Genomic DNA, 19,439 nt, shown 5'->3' with positions numbered 1-19,439 from the left:
CTGGAAGACGTTCTTCATTTTTAAAAATGCATTTCTCGCCTGTTCTATTCTGGTTTTTATTTCCACGTCGTTGTTCAAGGTGTTAACTATCCAGGACCCCAAATATTTGAACTTGTAGACCTGTTCTAAGGTATTGTCCTCTATTTTAATAGGAATTGGTATATTTTGGTTCTTTCCAAATACCATGACTTTAGTTTTAGAAGAATTGATCTTCATCCCGTATTTCTTACAGGAGCCTTCAAGTCGTTCCACTAAACTCTGGAGACTAGTAACAGAGTCGGCAATAAGAACTGTGTCATCGGCAAATCTAATGTTGTTAATGACTTCGCCGTTGACTTCAGTACCGCAATCTGTTGAAGAGAAAGCTTTCAAAAAATTGCCTCAGAATAAACAGTAAATAACGAAGGAGACAGCACATTACCTTAGTTTTTGCTAAATTCATTTTGAGACTTATTTTATTGCTGCCTGTTTAGTTCACTAATTTGCGCTTCTAGTTCTTCTAGAGTATTGGCAATTAGGACTATGTCATCAGCCAATTTTGGTTAAGATATTCTTTGTATATTTTTAATCTTTTATTGATCCAATCTAGTTGACGGAGGATTTCTTCTAGTGTTTTTGGGTTATTGCGTCTCTCTGTCGTACTGCTTTGCAAGTTGGGAACTCTGGTGTTGTTTTACATGTCATTATACTCTACTTTTGGCTTCTTTGTATATAGTTGCGAGAGTTTTGCTCTATATAAGGCTGGTCAGTTTTCGAGTCCAAGGCCTTCTCAAAGTCTATAAAGGCTATGGCTAGCGGAAAATATTAAAAAGTTGTGGTAATATCTGTGGTAATTCATTAGGGATCGCATTAGTGCTCGTCTGGCGTTGCCCAATATACGCCGAGCTCTAGCTCCTTAGATAGGTGACTTGAAGTAAAAGCCACAGGGAATAAGGTTTTTATCCCGTACTATACATAAGAAGGAAATGTAGGATTCCTCTTTAGTCAGTTTAATTTAGCTCTTTTCGTAGCATTGGAATTTCTCGCTGATGCCGGGAATTTCTCGCCGTACCGGGTTTCCAACGTTACTTTGAATGTGGTAGGCAATGCTTCAGTATTAAAACTAAAATAATTTTGGACTTCCATTGTCTTTATTTATTTTGATTCCACAACGTTTCGGTTAGAAGCATCACTGTTATCACGTCTAAACTAAACTAACCTCACATCATAGTAAACCTCCTTACTTACTTACTTACTTACTTACTTACTTACTTACTGCCATTACCCACTGACGAGTATTTGACACACATCAGAAGATGATTACGCAAGACGTTTTCTTTCATGAGCTTTTCTGTGACTGAAAAGCCCGATACGTGATGTTATCTCTCTTCCGCACTCCGGACATGCAAAATTACATATCATTACTTTGTTGCCTATTTACTTTTTGGTTGTCGTTGTTAACTGAGTTTACAATTCTCCTCCATTGCGTTCTATTGTGCGCTGCTTCCTCCCACTGATGCTGCATACTTATCCCCTTTAAGTTTTCATGGAAAACATACTTGTATCTTTTGAGTTGTCCACCCGGTTTCTTCTTACCCTCTACAAGTTCACCGTAAAGAAGAGATTTCGGTAGGCGGTTTTCTTGCATCCTGCATACACGGCCAGCCCATCTTAAGCGAGATTTAGTAATCATGACTTCAGCGGTCTTGCAGCCTGCTTTTTCAAGGACTGATACGTTTGAGACAAGGTGGTACTATTTAATTCTTAACAGTTGTCTAAGGTGTTCCTGTTGCAACTTGTTTAATGCGCTCGTGTGCCGGCGGTACGGCACCCAGGTTTCGCTTCCATATAGCATGGTGGGGATTATTACTGCTAGTTTCGTTTTTGTGCTCAAGTCATGATTGTAGAAAACCCTGTCTTTTAATTTCCAGAATGCTCTTGAGGCGCTGCTAATTCTCTGCTGAATTTCAGAGTCGATATTTACCTTTTCCGAAATCAAACCGCCGAGGTAATTAAATTCCGATTCATATTCCAATAGTTCTTCTCCGATTTTTATAGCGCATTTATGATTTTCATTAATTGCTGTAACGTATATAGAACTAGAGCGCAGTCATCAGCGTATTGGAGTTCTGTGATGAATTTTATACTTGTTTTGCCCTGAGTCTTTTTAGGTTGAACAGACCGCCATCATACCTGTATCTAACACCCATTCCTCTTTCCTGCAGTTTGCTGTCCACTATAAGTTTTCTTGAACAATTTCTTAACTTTAAAAAAGTCATATTTTCTTGGGTTAAGGTTCGTTAATAAATAATAAATTTAGTTTTTTTTTAAAACATCTTTTTGATGTTTCGCCCTTAATTTCGGGGCATCTTCAAAAGTTTTTATTGTCTAAATTTTTTTTGTACAAATTATAATGTCAAAATAAACACTAAAAACATTCATACAACAGATTAAACTAATATACTATATAATTGAGTCAATTAGCTAACAAATACAATTAAAAAACAAGAAAACATGTAATTTAAAAAGGATACGCCACCTTGAGATTTTTATTTTTTCAGCACTTTCAATGTTCGTGCTATTCAACAGGTCTTGCTTTAATAATTTACTGTATGCTAAGAATCTTATCAACAAATGGAATGCATTTTTTAGTGTTTTTTTTTCTTGTTTTTTCTTTGCATAAATGCGTCTTTCTACTGGTCACAAAATTAAGGGTCCTATATCGCATATTTACATTAAGAGTACCTACTATGATTCATTTATTTTTCTTATCAAGCGCTTATTTTTTTTAGATAAAAATGTGGTATATATTGTAAAATTGACCTATTTCAGTATTGTCATTAACGGCGTTCGAATGTTTATCTATTTCTATAACTTCTTTAATAGCCAACTTGTTATAATTTATGTCTCTATTAATTATTTCTGTGTTATGGTAATCAAAAGAGTGGTTAGTATTTTCTTCGTGTTTGTGAAGTGCAGTTTTTGCCCATTTTTGGCACTTATGACCATTTATTCTATTCTTGAGAAGTTGGGATGTCATTCCAATATATATTTTAGGACAATCAGAACATGGAATTGAATATATAACGTTTGATCTTTTCATAGTTGGTAATTTGCTTTTAAGTTTGGTAAACAAAAAGTTGAGATTATTGTACGTTTTATGACAGACAGTTATATTATGTTTTTGTAGAGTATTTTTTATTTTCTCTGAAAGGTCGTGAACATATGGTAAGGCGACATAGGTGTTTTTTTCTGTATTACCACTTTCTTTTTTATTACTAATAGAAATTGAGTTATAAAACTTATAAGTTCTTTTTTAAAAATTTGATTGATTTGCTTAATATTATTCCCAACTAAAGTCTCCCTAATTTTTTTCAATATGGTAGATCTAAATTGCGGGGATGTTAGAGCAATTGCACGGTCCGTTAAACCTACGATGACACTAGTTTTTTCGCTTTTGGAGTGATTGGAGGAACCGTTGAGATATTTACCTGACCAAGTAGGTTTTGTGTACTTAGTCAAAATTTTGCTGTCCTTTCGGATAAGAGTCATATCAAGGAAGTTTATTTCATTGTTCTTTTCTATTTCTGAAGTAAATTGTTAATGTTTGTGAAACTTATTAAACGCTTGTTGGATATCAGTTATTTTATCGTCTGGTACGGCAACTAAGCAATCGTCAACGTAACGCTTAAAAAATGATGTTAAAATTTAAATCTCCTATTACAGTCTCCTCCAAAAACTCCATTACCATTTGTGCTATAACTGATGATATAGGGGAGCCCATAGCACATCCATTTAGTTTGTGTTTCGGTCTTGTCATTAACGGCGTTCGAATGTTTTTTTTATTTCTATGACTTCTTTAATAGCCAACTTGTTATAATTTATGTCTCTATTAATTATTTCTGTGTTATGGTAATCCAAAGAGTAGTTAATATTTTCTTCGTGTTTGTGAAGTGCCGTTTTTGCCGATTTTTGGTACTTATGACCATTTATTCTATTCTTCAGAAGTTGGGATGTCATTCCAATATATATTTTAGGACAATCAGAACGTGGAATTGAATATATAACGTTTGATCTTTTCATAGTTGGTACTTTGCTTTTAAGTTTAGTAAACAAAAAGTTGAGATTATTGTACGTTTTATGAGAGACAGTTATATTATGTTTTTGTAGAGTATTTTTTATTTTCTCTGAAAGGTCGTGAACATTTTAATTTCGGCCCTAGACACAGAATGGTGAAGTGCTATGTCTGGTTCGTTTTGATATATTGTGTCGAAGCATGGACACTGAAGGTAGCAACAATAAACAGAATGTGGACCCTACGACAAATGTTAAGAGTGTCTTGGATCGACCGTGTGAGGAATGAAAAAGAAGAGAAGCTTATTTTGGAGACACTACGTAGAGAAAGCTAATCACTTTCAGCGTCTAATTCTCCAGGGTAAAATTGAGGGCGGCAAAAGGGGAATAGGCCAAAGGAAGTTATCCTGGCTGAGAAATTTTCGTCATTGGACAGGCATACAGGACTTCCAAGCACTCCAAGTCGCTGCAATTAATAGAACTATCTGAATCTGAAGAAGACACTGCTATACCAGAAAAATTAGCCCTTTCTGTCGGTTAATTTGGTGGTAATAATGACAAGTAATTCTCAGGAATTGTATTTTGTAATATCACAAATTTTCTGAAAAATATTGATGAAAAATGGAAAAATTATTATTCTGTAAATTATTTATCAAATATCAGTATAATAAAAAAAAATTGCAAAATATATTAATATTACACTATAATTTTCTTCCATGCTACCGAACACATTTCTTTTTCACAAGGTCCATACGTAAAAGCTCTAATTTGCTTTATCTTACCTAAGGAGAGACAGCTGGCACTTAATAATGCAGGCCAAGGCAGTCGATCCCAGTGGAGCGTTTCGACCCCAGTCAAGAACAGACCTAAACTTAAGGGCCACAATAGTGCGGCGTTGAGCATTCCGATGAGCGAGAAGAAGAGCGCGACTTGGCCGTACGTCGCTTCTCCGATAATCTGAAACATTTCATTTCCGAGGAAATTTAGCATCTGGGACTGCGAAGAGTATTTCTGGAAGAGTTTCTTTTATTCTCTCGTTATAACCTATCAGATTGAATTTGATGCAAACGGTTAGTAGATCTTTTTATATCAAATGAACCGATTTAAGTTATATGAGTTCAAAAATGGTTAAGTCAAAATTAAAAAAAAAATAGAAAGCGTAAACTTTTGCATAGTTTCATTACCTACAGTATGTCCCAGGATGGTTTTTACAAGAGGAAAAACTTTTTTATTATTGAGATTCTGAGAAAAATGCATTTTTTATAAAAAATTGCTTGTTCTAAAATGGTTAATTCCGTTTATTGTTTTTCAAATTTCCATACCGTTTTAGAGAAAATTATGAAAAACATGAAAATATGGAAAGTCCTGAAAGTCTTCAAAAAGCGTTTCTATGGTAATATCAATTCGAGTTCATTCTTTGATAGATGTTTGATAGACGTCATATTCTTTGCTGTTGTTGAAGTAGGTATACAAGCCTCTTCCGTGGCATTGTACTAAATAAATTTTTAGCTTCTCTAACATTTTAAAATAACAAAAAACATTATGTTAATTAAAATTCTATGAATAACAGTCTAATCAGGGAATGGAAACAAAGTTATATTACCATAGAAACGCGTTTTGATTTTTAGAACTTTTTTCTGAATTTTAGAAAAATTCCACCAAATTTTCAGGTTTTTCTTAATTTACTCTAAAAGGGTATGGAAATTTGGCAAAGTATAACCATTCATGTAAGAATTAACCATTTTAGAACACGCATATTTTTTTTATGAAGAATGCATTTTTCTCAAAATGTCGATAATATATTTTTTTTCCTCTTGTAAAGACAATCCGGAAACATACTGTAGATTTAAATTTAAGTGAATATTTAGTATATATTATCCAGAATATGCTTAAAAGTTTATAGATTTTTTAAAAATATTTTTCATGTAAAATCAATTTTTTAGTGATATAAAAGACAAACTTACCTTCTTAAATAAAACCTTGTAAACTCCTGATCCGGCAGCTGCAGAAGTAGCTAGAACAACACCTCCCAGAGTTGGACTTCCGGTAATACCGTCCATATAAGCAAGTAATGCAACACCAGTGTCGCATATTATCACAGCCATTATCTGAAGAAATACTTATTTACAAGAACAAAAACACACATGAATCTGTGTATTATTACAGTGCTTAGATACTTACAAATATTATACATTGATGATTTTATTATAACATTCAACAATTTTCTATTATTTGAAAGTTTTATATAGAGTGCAAAAAAATGTACTAAACTTCACTATAAAATTAAAGGTTAAATAAACATAAACCATAAGATGCTTCGAGGTCATAAGATGTTCAAAAGAAAGTATAGATAAAATAATATATTTTGTATATTTTCAAAAACATTGGTAAATCATTTTCTTTGAAAGTTGGCATTTGTACAAAAAATTTATTACCGAAGTAAATGGCGATAATGTAAAAATCCTTATCAATTTTGAAAGGCTACTTCATTTGGGTAGGTGATTTTTTTAAACTTGTTTATTTTAACGGATACAGTAATTTCAAAGAAAGAGTCTAGCTTAAATAGAGAGGTCTACTTCAGCTGATTCTCCATGGAAAGGTCTTAGGCAAAAGAGGGCCTAGAAGGCGCAGAATCTCCTGGTTGAAAAACATCAGAACTTGGTTCAGTAAAGTTCGAATCGATTTGCTCATGGCCAACATCCGGAACGGATAGGCACACTCGATGAAGTCGTAAAAAATTAGGACTTTTTTAAGTAAGAAAGGTGGGTAATAATGTATTAATTGTTTACACTATACACTTGATAACGGTCAGTAATCCTTCTGACCGAAATGTTGTGTTAATCAAAAATAAATAAAGGCAATCGAAGCCCAAATTTTTTTATGAAAACATTTAAAATAATAATGGCTAACAAGAAACTTCTTAGTGTATATGTTTATACTCTTCACGAAAGTTTGATACACTATTTTTTTACACCCTGTACATCACAGTAGCATTTGAAACGATAGTCGGTGATCATTTCTTTCAGTTCAATGCTTATCTGTCAATAATTGACAGAAAAACTTTTCAAAAATTAATATTTAAATAAAAAAAGTAAAACGTAAGTACGGGAAAATTTATATTTATTTCGATTAAAAATTAGTTATACTTACACGTATTCCGACAAATTGTTCATGTAATATCACCCAGCTTAAAAGATATACGAACGACACGTTGGTGGCAAAAAGTGCCATGACATCTGTTGCGAATAATATTTTTAACGATAATATGTACATATAATTTGTGCCCACCCATAATAGACAAAATATACTGCATCTTGTCATAAACCGACCTAAAACATTTAATAAGTGCCTTTTTAGATACAGTATACGCCATACGGGATGATATTCTTAAAGCGTCAAAGCAATATGTCTTTTTTGAGTTATTTATGTATCAAGAGAATTCTAAGGTTGTTAATTACGGAGGGCAAAGTTTTTGTATCGAGGGACAATAATTGTCAGAAGTTATTAAGACTTTATAATTCTCGTGATATAAAGATAATTTTATTTCTTGTTGTCAATCGAGTTCACTTTTTTTGCAAAAAACGCCATTCGCACCATTTCCATTAAAATGGAGAATATATTAAAAAAGCTAAAGAAGCACGACAAGCGTTACTTCCACCTAAATGTGAGTCCATTTACTAAAAGGAATATAAAAAATACATTTAAAAGTAAAATAGTTTAAAAGAAAAAAAAATATATTGTAGTAAGGAATGTCGATGAAACTGTTCTCTTGTTAATTTATTATTTGTAACATTAATGATAAAAATATTAAAATAAAATAAAGTTGTTAGATCTATATTCATTTTAGATTTTAGTTTCAATTATTCTTTGACCTTATTAAATATATTTTAAATAAATTTAATTCTTGGTTTGAAGTTAGGTGTAAATAAATATTGTACGAATTTAATACATTAATTATTATTTATTGATAAAAAAATTGATTTCATGACGTTTCGACCATTAACTTGGTCTTTTTCATAATGAATAATAATCTTCTACTTGTTCCAAACATCCTGAATGTAGATTTGCTACTTTTTGTTAAAAGTTATCCTAATTTTTAAAAGGCAATAAAACGTGCACACACAGACAACATATATACAGGTACATCATTGAATTTAACTATTTTTAAGTAACCCGATAGACGATAGATATGATTAGTAAACTATATCAAGCAGTGCTGGAATAGCCGTCTATCGGGTTACTTAAAAATAGTTAAATTCAATGATGTACCTGTATATATGTTGTCTGTGTGTGCACGTTTTATTGACTTTTAAAAATTAGGATAAGTTTTAACAAAAAGTAGCAAATCTACGTTCAGGATGGAACAAGTAGAAGATTATTATTCATTATGAAAAAGATTAAGTTAATGGTCGAAACGCAATGAAATCAATTTTTTTTATCAATAAATAAAAATTAATGTATTAAATTTCTAAAATATTTATTTACACCTGACCTCAAACCAAGAATTAAATTTATTTAAAATATTCAATTTATATTATTACTCAAAATCTGTATTGTATTTCATGGTTGTCACCTATAAAAGGTAGAGGGAATTATGGTATCTTATTTTAAGCAAGGGAGTTATGACTATATTTATTATTTACAGCGTGATCAAGACGATATATTAATTCAGTAAGAAATAAAATTATTTTTTGAATTTTTAGATTACTTAAAAAGTCTGAGAAAGAAGTCAAATACAATTTTTATATTTATATCTTAATGATAAAAAATTTGTCACAAATTAAAAAAAAATAAATAAAAAAAGTGTACTACAAATTATGACATACCTTTTTGTTAGTCTTTATACTAATATATAAAATCTCCTTAAATGACTGACATATTGATTAATCACGCGATCCTGCTCAAACCACTCAACGTAAGAAGCTCAATTTTGGCATACAGGTTGATTCTAGGGTGTAGAGGTTCGATAAGAAGGGATTTTTCGAAATTCCAGTTCCAAGAGGGTGAAACCACCCCTCAAATATTACAATATTTTTTATTTTAAAAACGGTCAAATTTCCGAAAAAACGCTTAAACACGTATATTTTATTTTGCTTTTTTACATATTTTAAGATTTTTTAAAAATGTATACAGGGTGTTTCGAAAAATCTGGTCATTGATTAATCACGATCCTGCTTAAAGGGCTTGACGTAAATAGCTGATTTTTGGAAAACAGATTAACTTTAGGGTGTAGAGGTTCGATAAGCAGGGATTTTGCAAAACTCAAATTCTAAGGGGGTGAAACTATCCCTCAAATATTAAAATATTTTTTATTTAAAAACCGGTGAGTTTTTCGGAACAACTCTTAAACACGTATATTTTATTTTGTTGTTTTACATATTTTAAGATTTTTTATAAATTTATACAGGGTGTTTCATAAAATATGACCATTTAGTAATCACGATTCTGCTTAAACTGCTTGACGTTTAAAGCTGATTTTTGGCAAACGGATTGGTTGTGGGGTGTAGAGGTTCGATAAGGAGGGGTTTCTCGAATCTCAAATTCCAAGAGGGTGAAAACGCCCCTCAAATATTACAATATTTTTTATTTAAAAAACGGTCAAGTTTCCGAAAAAACGCTTAAACACGTTTATTTTATTTTGTTGTTTTACATATTTTAAGATTTTTTATAAATTTATACAGGGTATTTCATAAAATATGACCATTGAGTAATCACGATTCTGCTTAAACTGCTTGACGTTTAAAGATGATTTTTGGCAAACGGATTGATTGGGGGGTGTAGAGGTTCGATAAGGAGGGGTTTCTCGAATCTCAAGAGTGCAACCCCAAGAGAGTGAAAACGCCCCTCAAATATTACAATATTTGTTTTTAAAAAACGGTTAGTCTTTCGGGAAAACGCTTGGACAAACATAATTTATTTGGTTTTTTTACATATTTTGAAATTTTTAGGTCTGCTTAAACTGCTTGACGCAAAAAGCTTATTTTTGGCAAACGGATTTTTCTAAAGCTAAATTCCAACGAGATGAAACTACCCCTCAAATATTACCAAGTTATATAATAATATCGCCATATTGTTTTTTCTCATGCTGGCATAAATGTGAGAAAAATTTATCCAGTTTGTATGTTAATGGAAATTCTTGCTTTGCTTTATCATCACCATTACAAATTATTAATTCGACGCGAACGAAGTCGCTGGTACACGCTAGTCTTATATATTGTTGTTTTTCCAAGAAAGTATATGTATATTACAGTTGAAGGTTAGAGCCTTTGCTCTTACAACAGCAAAATAAAACACTAATTTACCACAATACATCAAAACAACCAAAACACTTTACTTTTGCACTGGACACGCGTTTCGCTAACCATGTTGGCATCATCATCGCAAAGCAATTTCCGATGCACGTCGGCAGCGTCGACAGCGCTGCCAGATTGTGATGGATTAATGGGATGAATCTTAATGTAACATTGGGTAACAGTGTGTTTATTATATCATTTGTTTAAAGATGTTTACGTTTTATTTTTAATTTAATAATTAATATTTTAGTAATTAATTGATTTTTTTGTTTTAGAGCTTATTTTACTTATTATATATTGGCAAAAACTAGCCCATTATAAAGATTATTCTAAGCGTTATTAGGGTTTATCTATTTATTTATTGATGTACAACTTACAACACCACAAGTGGAAAAAACAAGAGGATGCCATTAATGCACAAATTAATAATCACAGAATTTACTAAAAACTAACGTAGAAATAATTTTAAAAGTATTATAATGTGCTTACCAATCAAACTTACTTCTCTGACTGCAATTCAGGGTAATAAAGCAAATTTATTGTCACGTACTCGTTCAAAATAGTTGATCAGGGAAGGGTGCATCCTGTTTAAATACTTCGGTATATTTTCAACACATAATGCCAAGAAATGCAATACAAACACTCGAAAATTTAGTTCTTAAAAGAACTGTTTGTGCTTATAGTACAATTAAAAAAATATGAAAATAGACATAAACCGAGAATTGCTCCCAAAAATTCAACAACAACACGTATATATATAAAATAATGACTGACATTATGATAATTGTCAAATAATAAAAGACAACGTTGCTGAACACGGCGCAATGTGACTAACATAGCGATAATAACATTAATTTTATCCGAATTTTTCCAGCTTTAATCTAAATAAAATATCTGTTACAATCATTTGCTCTATAAAGTAAAATGAAGAGCTGTTCGGTATCTTATATTATACAACAAATTTAAAGATTTTTGGCAAAATTTCATTTAGTCAGGTTTATAGGCTTTAGTGACAATTTGGATATGATTTATGACGTGCATTGAAAAATATTTTGCAATTACAGTTAAGTGTTTTGGTGTACTGTGATGAATTATTGTTTTATTTTGCCAAAGTATACAGGGTGGTCTGAACTGTATTCCGGAAACTTCGGTAGCATATTCTACAGATAAAAATAAGTAAAAAAGTTTATATAAATATACGTCCTAAAATGCTTAGTTTCAGAGATGCAGGGTGTAGAAATTTAATTTTTATTTCGATTTTTTCCAAATAATTTCTGAAGTAACGTCAATATTTGGATGAAAATCGGTGTCTGGGACATTTTTGACATTAGAAATTTGATTTTGATGTCAATATGACTGCTACTGGTAGAGGGCGCCACCTACATGTGTTTTAACTGTTTTGAAGCGTAATAAGTTTTTGTCCGTACCTGTATAAAACTACCGACGGAAAAAATAAACATCTCTGTGACTTTTTACGTAAAAAATATCTCTTTGTAAAAATCGCTACGAGCAACCGTTCTCAAGATATTTAGAATGGAAATAGTCAATACATGTCATTATTGACGAAAATTAAACACGTTGAGTAGATAGATATTTCACTGAAATAATAAATTTGGGAAATTTTTATATTTTTTTAAAATTAATCATAAATTTTCCTGTCAAAAAAATTATGATAAAACAGTTTCTATTGAACTTTTGGCACAAAAACTTTCAAATTTATGATCTCCGTCTAATAAGTATTTAGTCAACATATTTAATTTATGTCAATGATGATAGGTATTGATCATTTTGATTCCAAATATCTCGAAAACCAATACTCGTAGTGATTTTTACCAAGAGACATTTTTTACTTAAAAAACGTCCTATATGTACATTTTTATACTCAGTAGTTTTATACAGGTACGGACGAAAATTTATTACTCTTCAAACCAGTTAAAAAATATGTAGGTGGCGCCCTCTAGTAGTAGGAGTCATATTGACATCAAAATCAAATTTCTCATGTCAAAAAACTCCCAGACACCAATTTTCATCCAAATATTGACGTTACTTCCGAAATTATTTGGAAAAAATCTAAATAAAAATGAAACTTCTACACCCTGTATCTCCGAAACTAAGCTTTAGGACATACATTTATACGAACTTTTTTACTTATTTTTATCTGCAAAATATGCCGCCGAAGTTTCCGGAATACAGTTCGGACCACCCTGTATATACATTGTGCATAAATTGTATTTTTAATGTATTTAGAAACATATTTTAGGTTCTTACTCAGTTTTTTACGTATTTTCTATTATTTTTATTTATTGCATTTTACTACAATTTTGACCTCTACCCTCACCCGTAATTTACAAAGAAGAAATTTCATATTTTTTATCATATTGTCATATATTTTAAAATACTATACTTCTTTTAATTCTATACAGTAAGTAGATGTAAATTCTGATTAGTTTCGTTTTATTAATAAAAATTTAGAAACATTCAGTTTTTCAGATTGAACTGAATTTGGAAAACACCTTTATTATTCATTTTAAACTTTTAAAGTTTAACCTTTAACCTTTAATATAAAGAGTGAGAATAAAAATTTCAAACATATTTCTATTCTTCTGAGTTCATATGAAAAATTTCATAATAGATTGCTTAAATACCTAGCGAGATATTGCTTTTTACACTTCAAAGAGCCCTATCGGGTAGGAAATATTGCAAAATTACCTGCAGTAAAGCCTTTGTCTCTGAAATCTCTGATGCTTTCGGACAATATGTCCGACATCGATTCGCACCTCTTTGTGCTCAGTCTACTAATAAAATACAAAGGAAAAAATAGCATCGTCCAATTTGTGACGAACCATGTAGTAAAAAATGGTGCTTGATACGAAATAGTCTGGAAATAATTAAATTTAATTAAATGAACAACTTAGAGATAAGTTTTTAAAAATATATGATATAAAACGTTTGTCATTAAAAGTGATTACAATACAGGGTGACCCATTAGTGCGAAGAAGTCGAATATTGTCGTCGTTTTCCAAGATATGAAAAAAAAGTTTTATACAAATGTTGCATGGTTTATAATGTTGCATATTCTAAAAATATTATGTTGTATACAGGGTGACCAAGAAAAGTAATGATAAAGTTTTTAACTTATTTTTTAAAATTGCACCTCCCATTTCTCTGTACAGGGTGGCTCGAATTCGACGCTCATCATTGAGATTTCGGAAACCGTTAAAGATACAGGATCGGTTAAATAGATAAGTTGCGCATTTTGATGCTCAATAAAATGTCGTATCGAATTTTGTAAAATTCCGAATACTTCCGAATATATAAAAAAAAGGGATTTTCAATTTTGTTTTCTATTGTTTCATGGCTTTATTTGTTTAACTTAAAATGAAAAACACATTTTCATGGCCGCTTTTTTTGCTCTATGACTCTGATTGATTAAATATTGACTCTGATGTTTCGGCTTCTGGCGACCATCAACTTATTTTTTTTAAATACGGACCTGATTTTTTTTCAATTTAATTAAATCCTTTCATCACTCTTAAAACACTATATATAGTCACTTTGATATTTGCCGACGTTTTGTACAGAAAATTCCACCACCAGAATATTTTATGCAAAAAAAAATGCAATACGCCATTTTATTGAGCATCAAATTGCGCAACTTTGCCTCCATTTAACCGATCCTCTATCTCTTACGGTTTCCGAAATCCTAATGATGAGCATCGAATTCGAGCCACACTGTACAGATTTGGATTCAGCATAAAATTTTGCATTCTCTGCATGTAGAATAATAAGAAGAAGAATTTTATATAAGCCGTATCAGCTGCTGGACCATTTAGCAGCATTGATCAAATTAAAGTTAAATTAAACTATATTAATGAACCCAAACCCGATGACCTAATAAATTGGAACAAAGAATGTAGGTTATTAGCATCAAGAACGGAAGCCAGATCGCCATTCAGACCAAATAATTGTCTTAAGTTATTGAAGGAGGGACATTTTAAGAGGTGGTACACTGTTAATTGGTTGCCGCAATGAGAGCAGTTAGGCGGGGTCGCCTTTTAAGAAGAAAGAATGGGAGAAATAGCAGTGACCCAACCTGAGCCGATTCCAAATGACTTCCTCCCTAAAACCTTGGTAAAATAGTAGTAGAACAAATATAATTTTATTAATATTTGCCTATTTTTTATAAAAACACAAAGGATAACAGAATAAACACGCGAAGGAAAATTTACATTATCTTATAGCGGGTAATTTTTATGGCGTCGCCAACATAAATGCTCTATCTTCTAAATATTGCAATGTTGTCTACACCACAAAAATATTCCGTATAAGATAATGCGAGTTTTCCATTACGGATTTATTGTGTTATCCTTGGTGTTTAGGAAAATATAGGTAAGAATTAAAGCTATATTTACCAAATAAACGATAAATATCTTTTTTTTGGGAACCTAACCAAACCAAACCAAACCCTGTATAGAACAAAATATTTTTAGGATATGTATCATCATACCATGCCACATATGTATAAACCTTTTTTTCATATATTTGTTAACACCGACGATATTGGACTTTCCCGGACTAATGGACCACCTTGTATTTAGGAACAGAATATTTCTGAATAAATGTTGGTTTATAAAACAATAACAAAACATAACGTTAAATAAAATAATGTTGATTTATAATAAAGCGTATGCTAAAAATGAAAAAAAATATTATTTTAATTTGTGGCGTATTCATTATACAGGGTAAGTCTTAAAGAAGTGCAAATATTTTCTAAGCTGGCTGATCTCAATAAAAAAAAAACATATTTTCTCTTTACCGTTTTTCAAACAAAAACTCCAAAATAACCAAGTTATTTTATTGTGGAAATTTAAAAAAGAAATATTTATGGTTAAATTTTGAAAATCACTGGATCTTTTCTTCTGGGTATTACTTCTTGTAAATTTAATCTACGACCTATGTTTCCATATTATTAGGAAATTATGTTTTTTAACTAAAAACTATTTTAAATTTTTTCAAATTTGGAATTTCATTTTTCTGGGGTCGAAATATACTACCCCTTTACGCCTAAAAATATTTGCACGTATTTAAGACTCGCCCTGAATAGTAGTGGAGAAAAATACAACATTTGTTTTGACTCTATACACCAACAAAATAGAGTATATCTGTGGATAAGATTAAAACTATACAGTGTAGAAAACGTCTAAATTTAGCTTTCTAATACAAATTTATTTTGAAAATTACACTTACGTATCTGGTGCGTACCACACTCATATTTACATCGGAAGTATCGTGAGGTACCAAGATGGCATCGTTAATATCATAATCGTCTTTTGGTGTTTGTAGATAAAGATATTTTATGCTGTGTGTGGCTCCGACCCAGGATGCCGTTACGCAAACGGTAACCCATATTCCGAAATATATCTGAAAAATGATTAAGTTAATAATAGTGCTCCATGGCTTTTACAGATTATTCAGTCAACTACCCAAACCCTACTTCGAAAGGTCGCCATTTTTAATTTATATATTTATAACTATTTAGTAAAAACGTCAATGTTTAAGCAAAACCAGCTGCATGAGAAGCATTCGCTATATTCGTTATATGCTATTCTACCAACTCTTACTTTTGGCTCTGTATTTACATGTGTGAAAGATAATCCCTTAGGCATCTTATAAGTCGGAGTGAGAAAAATGCGACGGTTTGTTGTTGCGGCATTGCCACATTTTTCAGAGATACAAGTACGCCGAGAGTTTCCAACTATCCAAATTCAAATTTCTCACAAATGCGGTCAAAATTTACCGTTTTTTTTCTAAAAATTTCAACGTGTTACTCAACATCAATTATAGTGTCGTCGAAGGAAAACATTTGGGGGAGGGTTTCTTTGATGTTCATTTACGGCTTTCATCCGTCGAACTAGACACTATATTCTGCCTTACAAAAAAAAAACAACAACAACAAACAAACTGTTAACAAAAAAAAAACATTTATTTTCCATAACTACCCACTAACTGCGACTGATCCGACGAAAGGAATAAAATGAACGAGCCAAGGAAGATTTCGACGACATCCAAAAAATAACAGAAAATACAATTTACCTGTGAATTAAAAGGACAGACACATGTGTCACTAAGGTTGCCACCTGTCCTTTTTTGAAGAGGACAATTCTTTTTTAAACAAATTTTTCTTGTGACTTTTTACCGTAAAATGACCTTTTTATTTACGTATTTTTCATAACTAAGTTATCTACAGCAAGATTAAAATTCCAATATCCGTTTTTTATTTTGCAGCAAGGTTGCAACGCTAATCATCACTCTGAAGGAAAATAATCCTTTTTTTTCACTCTCTAAGTCTTTATTTACGATCCCTTTTTTTCATTTAAAACACATAACACACTTAAATTAAAAAAAAACATAACATAGATATTAGGTAGAGAAATATCAGGAAAATCTTTTCTGATTATTATTATATATATTAGTATCTATTATATATACTTTATATTAGTATTTTATCAACTAGAATTATTTGCTCTCTGTATACGGTCAACATAGGTATATCTGCACTGCTTGTCTGTGAAAAGAAAAAAATTTCGTGATATTTCTCTACTTAATATCTATGTTATGTTTTTTTTAAATGTAAGCGTGTTATGTGTTTTAAATGAAAAAAGGGGTATATACCACTCCCCTCTATACCATCCGTGTATTAATGGATATGACTAAGAAAGTCCAGATTTAAATGTTAGTAACATATACTTATATTTTATTTAATTGTTCATATTAGGGTAGTTTTACCAATTGTATATGTGTGGAATTCCACTGATATGTGTTTTAAGTTGTTGTATTTTGATTGTATTTTGCTCTCTTAACTTTGTAGTATCCTGAAGATGCAAATAAATTTTTCGAAACGTCGACAAATTTAAAACAAAGGACTTCTGTTGATTTCTTTCGATCCTAATCCAATTTAAAAAAAAACACATTATATAAATATATAACTTATGCCAAATTTGAACAAAGTTTTCAAAACTAGGTAGATGTATATTATCATAAAACGTTAATTTTACTCAGTTTAAGAATTTCCTACGAATTACCTTTACCTTTTCCCTCTGAAAATTTTCCACGAGCTGGCATCACTGACGCGTTTCCCTATCTCGTGGAGTAAAATCACCCCTTTTAGAAAAATTGAAGATACATTTTTTTAATTACACACTCTAAAATAATTAACAAAAATAGTTAAATCAGTTAAATATTTAAAAAGTGTACTACGTTTATATTTTATGCAATGCTATAAATTATGCAATTTTATTTGAAAAAAATATGTTTTAATGGTCCTTGTATGCTCTGAGGAAGAACTTGTTCAAATAATGAGAAGGCTGAGTAAGATCAGTGCGGAACTACTTCTGAACAAAAAGACAACGCAAGTTATGATATTAGACCGAAATCCTACTAACATCAGGGAGATTGAGGGTTTTGAAGTGGTTGAAAATATTGGATCAATTACCTTGGATCCTTCATGACAATCAAGGGAGGCTGTGACGAATAAATCAAACGCAGACTATAGTAGTAGTAGTAGTATAGTAGTAGACTAGCAATAGCTCGTAACTTGACAATAAAACTGACACGAATATGGAAAGACACTGCAATATCCCAGCACAACAAATTAAAATTAATAAACACATTGATCTTTTCTATCGCTACTTAGGCATCTGAGACCTGGGCTTTGAAAACTACAAACAGATGAAAAGTAGATACTTAAATGTTATAGAAGGACTTATAGAAGAATACTGCGAATTTCATACACAGAACATCGGACCAACGCGCAACGTCTCAATTCCAAGGCAGTTGAAAGTTACCAAAAGACTTTGAAACAAAATAAACCAGCCATAACTTAGGTACTTCGGGCACATTTCGAGAAGAACAGATGGACTGGAACAAATCATAATCGAAGGGAGGATTAGTGGCAAACAACCAAGAGGAAGGTCACCGACGCGCTCGGTGGACCAAGCCAAAGAAATTATTGGCCACGGTCTGCAAGACGCTTCTCTAGCCGCTCAAGATAGAGAGAGATGGAGAAGAACGATCAGAACGATGTCACCATACTCTTTCGATAGTTAACGGACAAGAAGAAGGAAGAATTGATATAGTCTTAAATTTCATCTCGAATTTCTCTAACAGAAATCTATTAGCACCTTAAAAGGAAGCATAAATTTAAGCACCGTCAAGAATAACGAAACAGCAATAGTTGAATAATTTATGCGACCAATTACCTTAAAATAGCGTGCATACGGAATTTGTCGCGTGCTGTTCGCGACGCCAAATTGCAACGATCTTGTCGGAAAAGGGCGTTCTGGAATGGAAATACGAGCTTTGTGAGCTGCGTGAGCTCAAGTCTGATTTTACTACGCGAACTTTTCTTTGCCTCGTAAATCTATTTCTTGCTCGTGCCCCTAACACCGGTAGTTTTCACATATTTCTCGGCGTAATACTCTGTAAGTACTCGACTTATCCGTATCCGTAAGTTTATACACACGCATTAATGTTATAGGTATATATAAAATGACGTTAATGTTTATTTATTTATAATAATCAATTTACTTTCTCATAAGACATATATATGCAAACATAAAGATTCTGTACAGTATATATTATGTTACAGTAAAAGTTGGAAATCAGTGATTGTTAACAATTATTACTAGTAAAAGTTCACATTCACTGCCAGCATTGAGTTTAAAAATCTGTCTACATTCTTCACAGATAGTATGAAAAAATTTTTATAAATAAAAAAGTTACACTATTGCTGAAAATTGCGTTGCACTAAAAGTAAATGGATATGGGTTGTTTAAAATTTTTGAATGGAAACAACCTTATCGAATTTTTCTTATTTAAACATATTGTAAAAGATCCGATCTTCAAAATAAAAAGTTTCAATACTAAAGTGGTTCTTAAGTTATGGCGTGTTATGTGTTAAAAAGTTGAGTTTTTAAATTATCGCGATTACTGACGTTTCCTCGTTATAAAAAAATGAATACCCTAACGATATCCTTAATAATTCCATTTCAGATGCTCAGAAACATATCTAATGATTTTATCTAGTTATCTTTT

The 19,439-nt window shown here is 31.5% G+C and overlaps 1 protein-coding gene across 1 annotated transcript in view; it reads right to left on the bottom strand.

Moving 5' to 3' along the window:
- The window catches only part of LOC115886867 (putative thiamine transporter SLC35F3), an 84,872-nt gene that overhangs the window by 18,507 nt on the left and 46,926 nt on the right, over window positions 1–19,439 (bottom strand). The window contains exons 3-7 of the mRNA XM_030906191.1: window positions 15,594–15,767; window positions 13,056–13,224; window positions 7,204–7,382; window positions 6,018–6,161; window positions 4,836–5,010 (exon numbers count right to left, since the gene is read on the bottom strand). Of these exons, the coding sequence (XP_030762051.1) occupies window positions 4,836–5,010; window positions 6,018–6,161; window positions 7,204–7,382; window positions 13,056–13,224; window positions 15,594–15,767 (841 nt within the window). The remainder of the gene's footprint in view (window positions 1–4,835; window positions 5,011–6,017; window positions 6,162–7,203; window positions 7,383–13,055; window positions 13,225–15,593; window positions 15,768–19,439) is intronic.

This window comes from Sitophilus oryzae, unplaced genomic scaffold (genome assembly GCF_002938485.1).
Source record: "Sitophilus oryzae breed Bouriz unplaced genomic scaffold, Soryzae_2.0 scaffold_499_pilon_pilon, whole genome shotgun sequence".
Lineage (NCBI taxonomy): Eukaryota > Metazoa > Arthropoda > Insecta > Coleoptera > Curculionidae > Sitophilus > Sitophilus oryzae.
The sequence above is the reverse complement of the archived record's forward strand: the minus strand, read 5'-3'. Positions and strand labels throughout refer to the sequence as shown.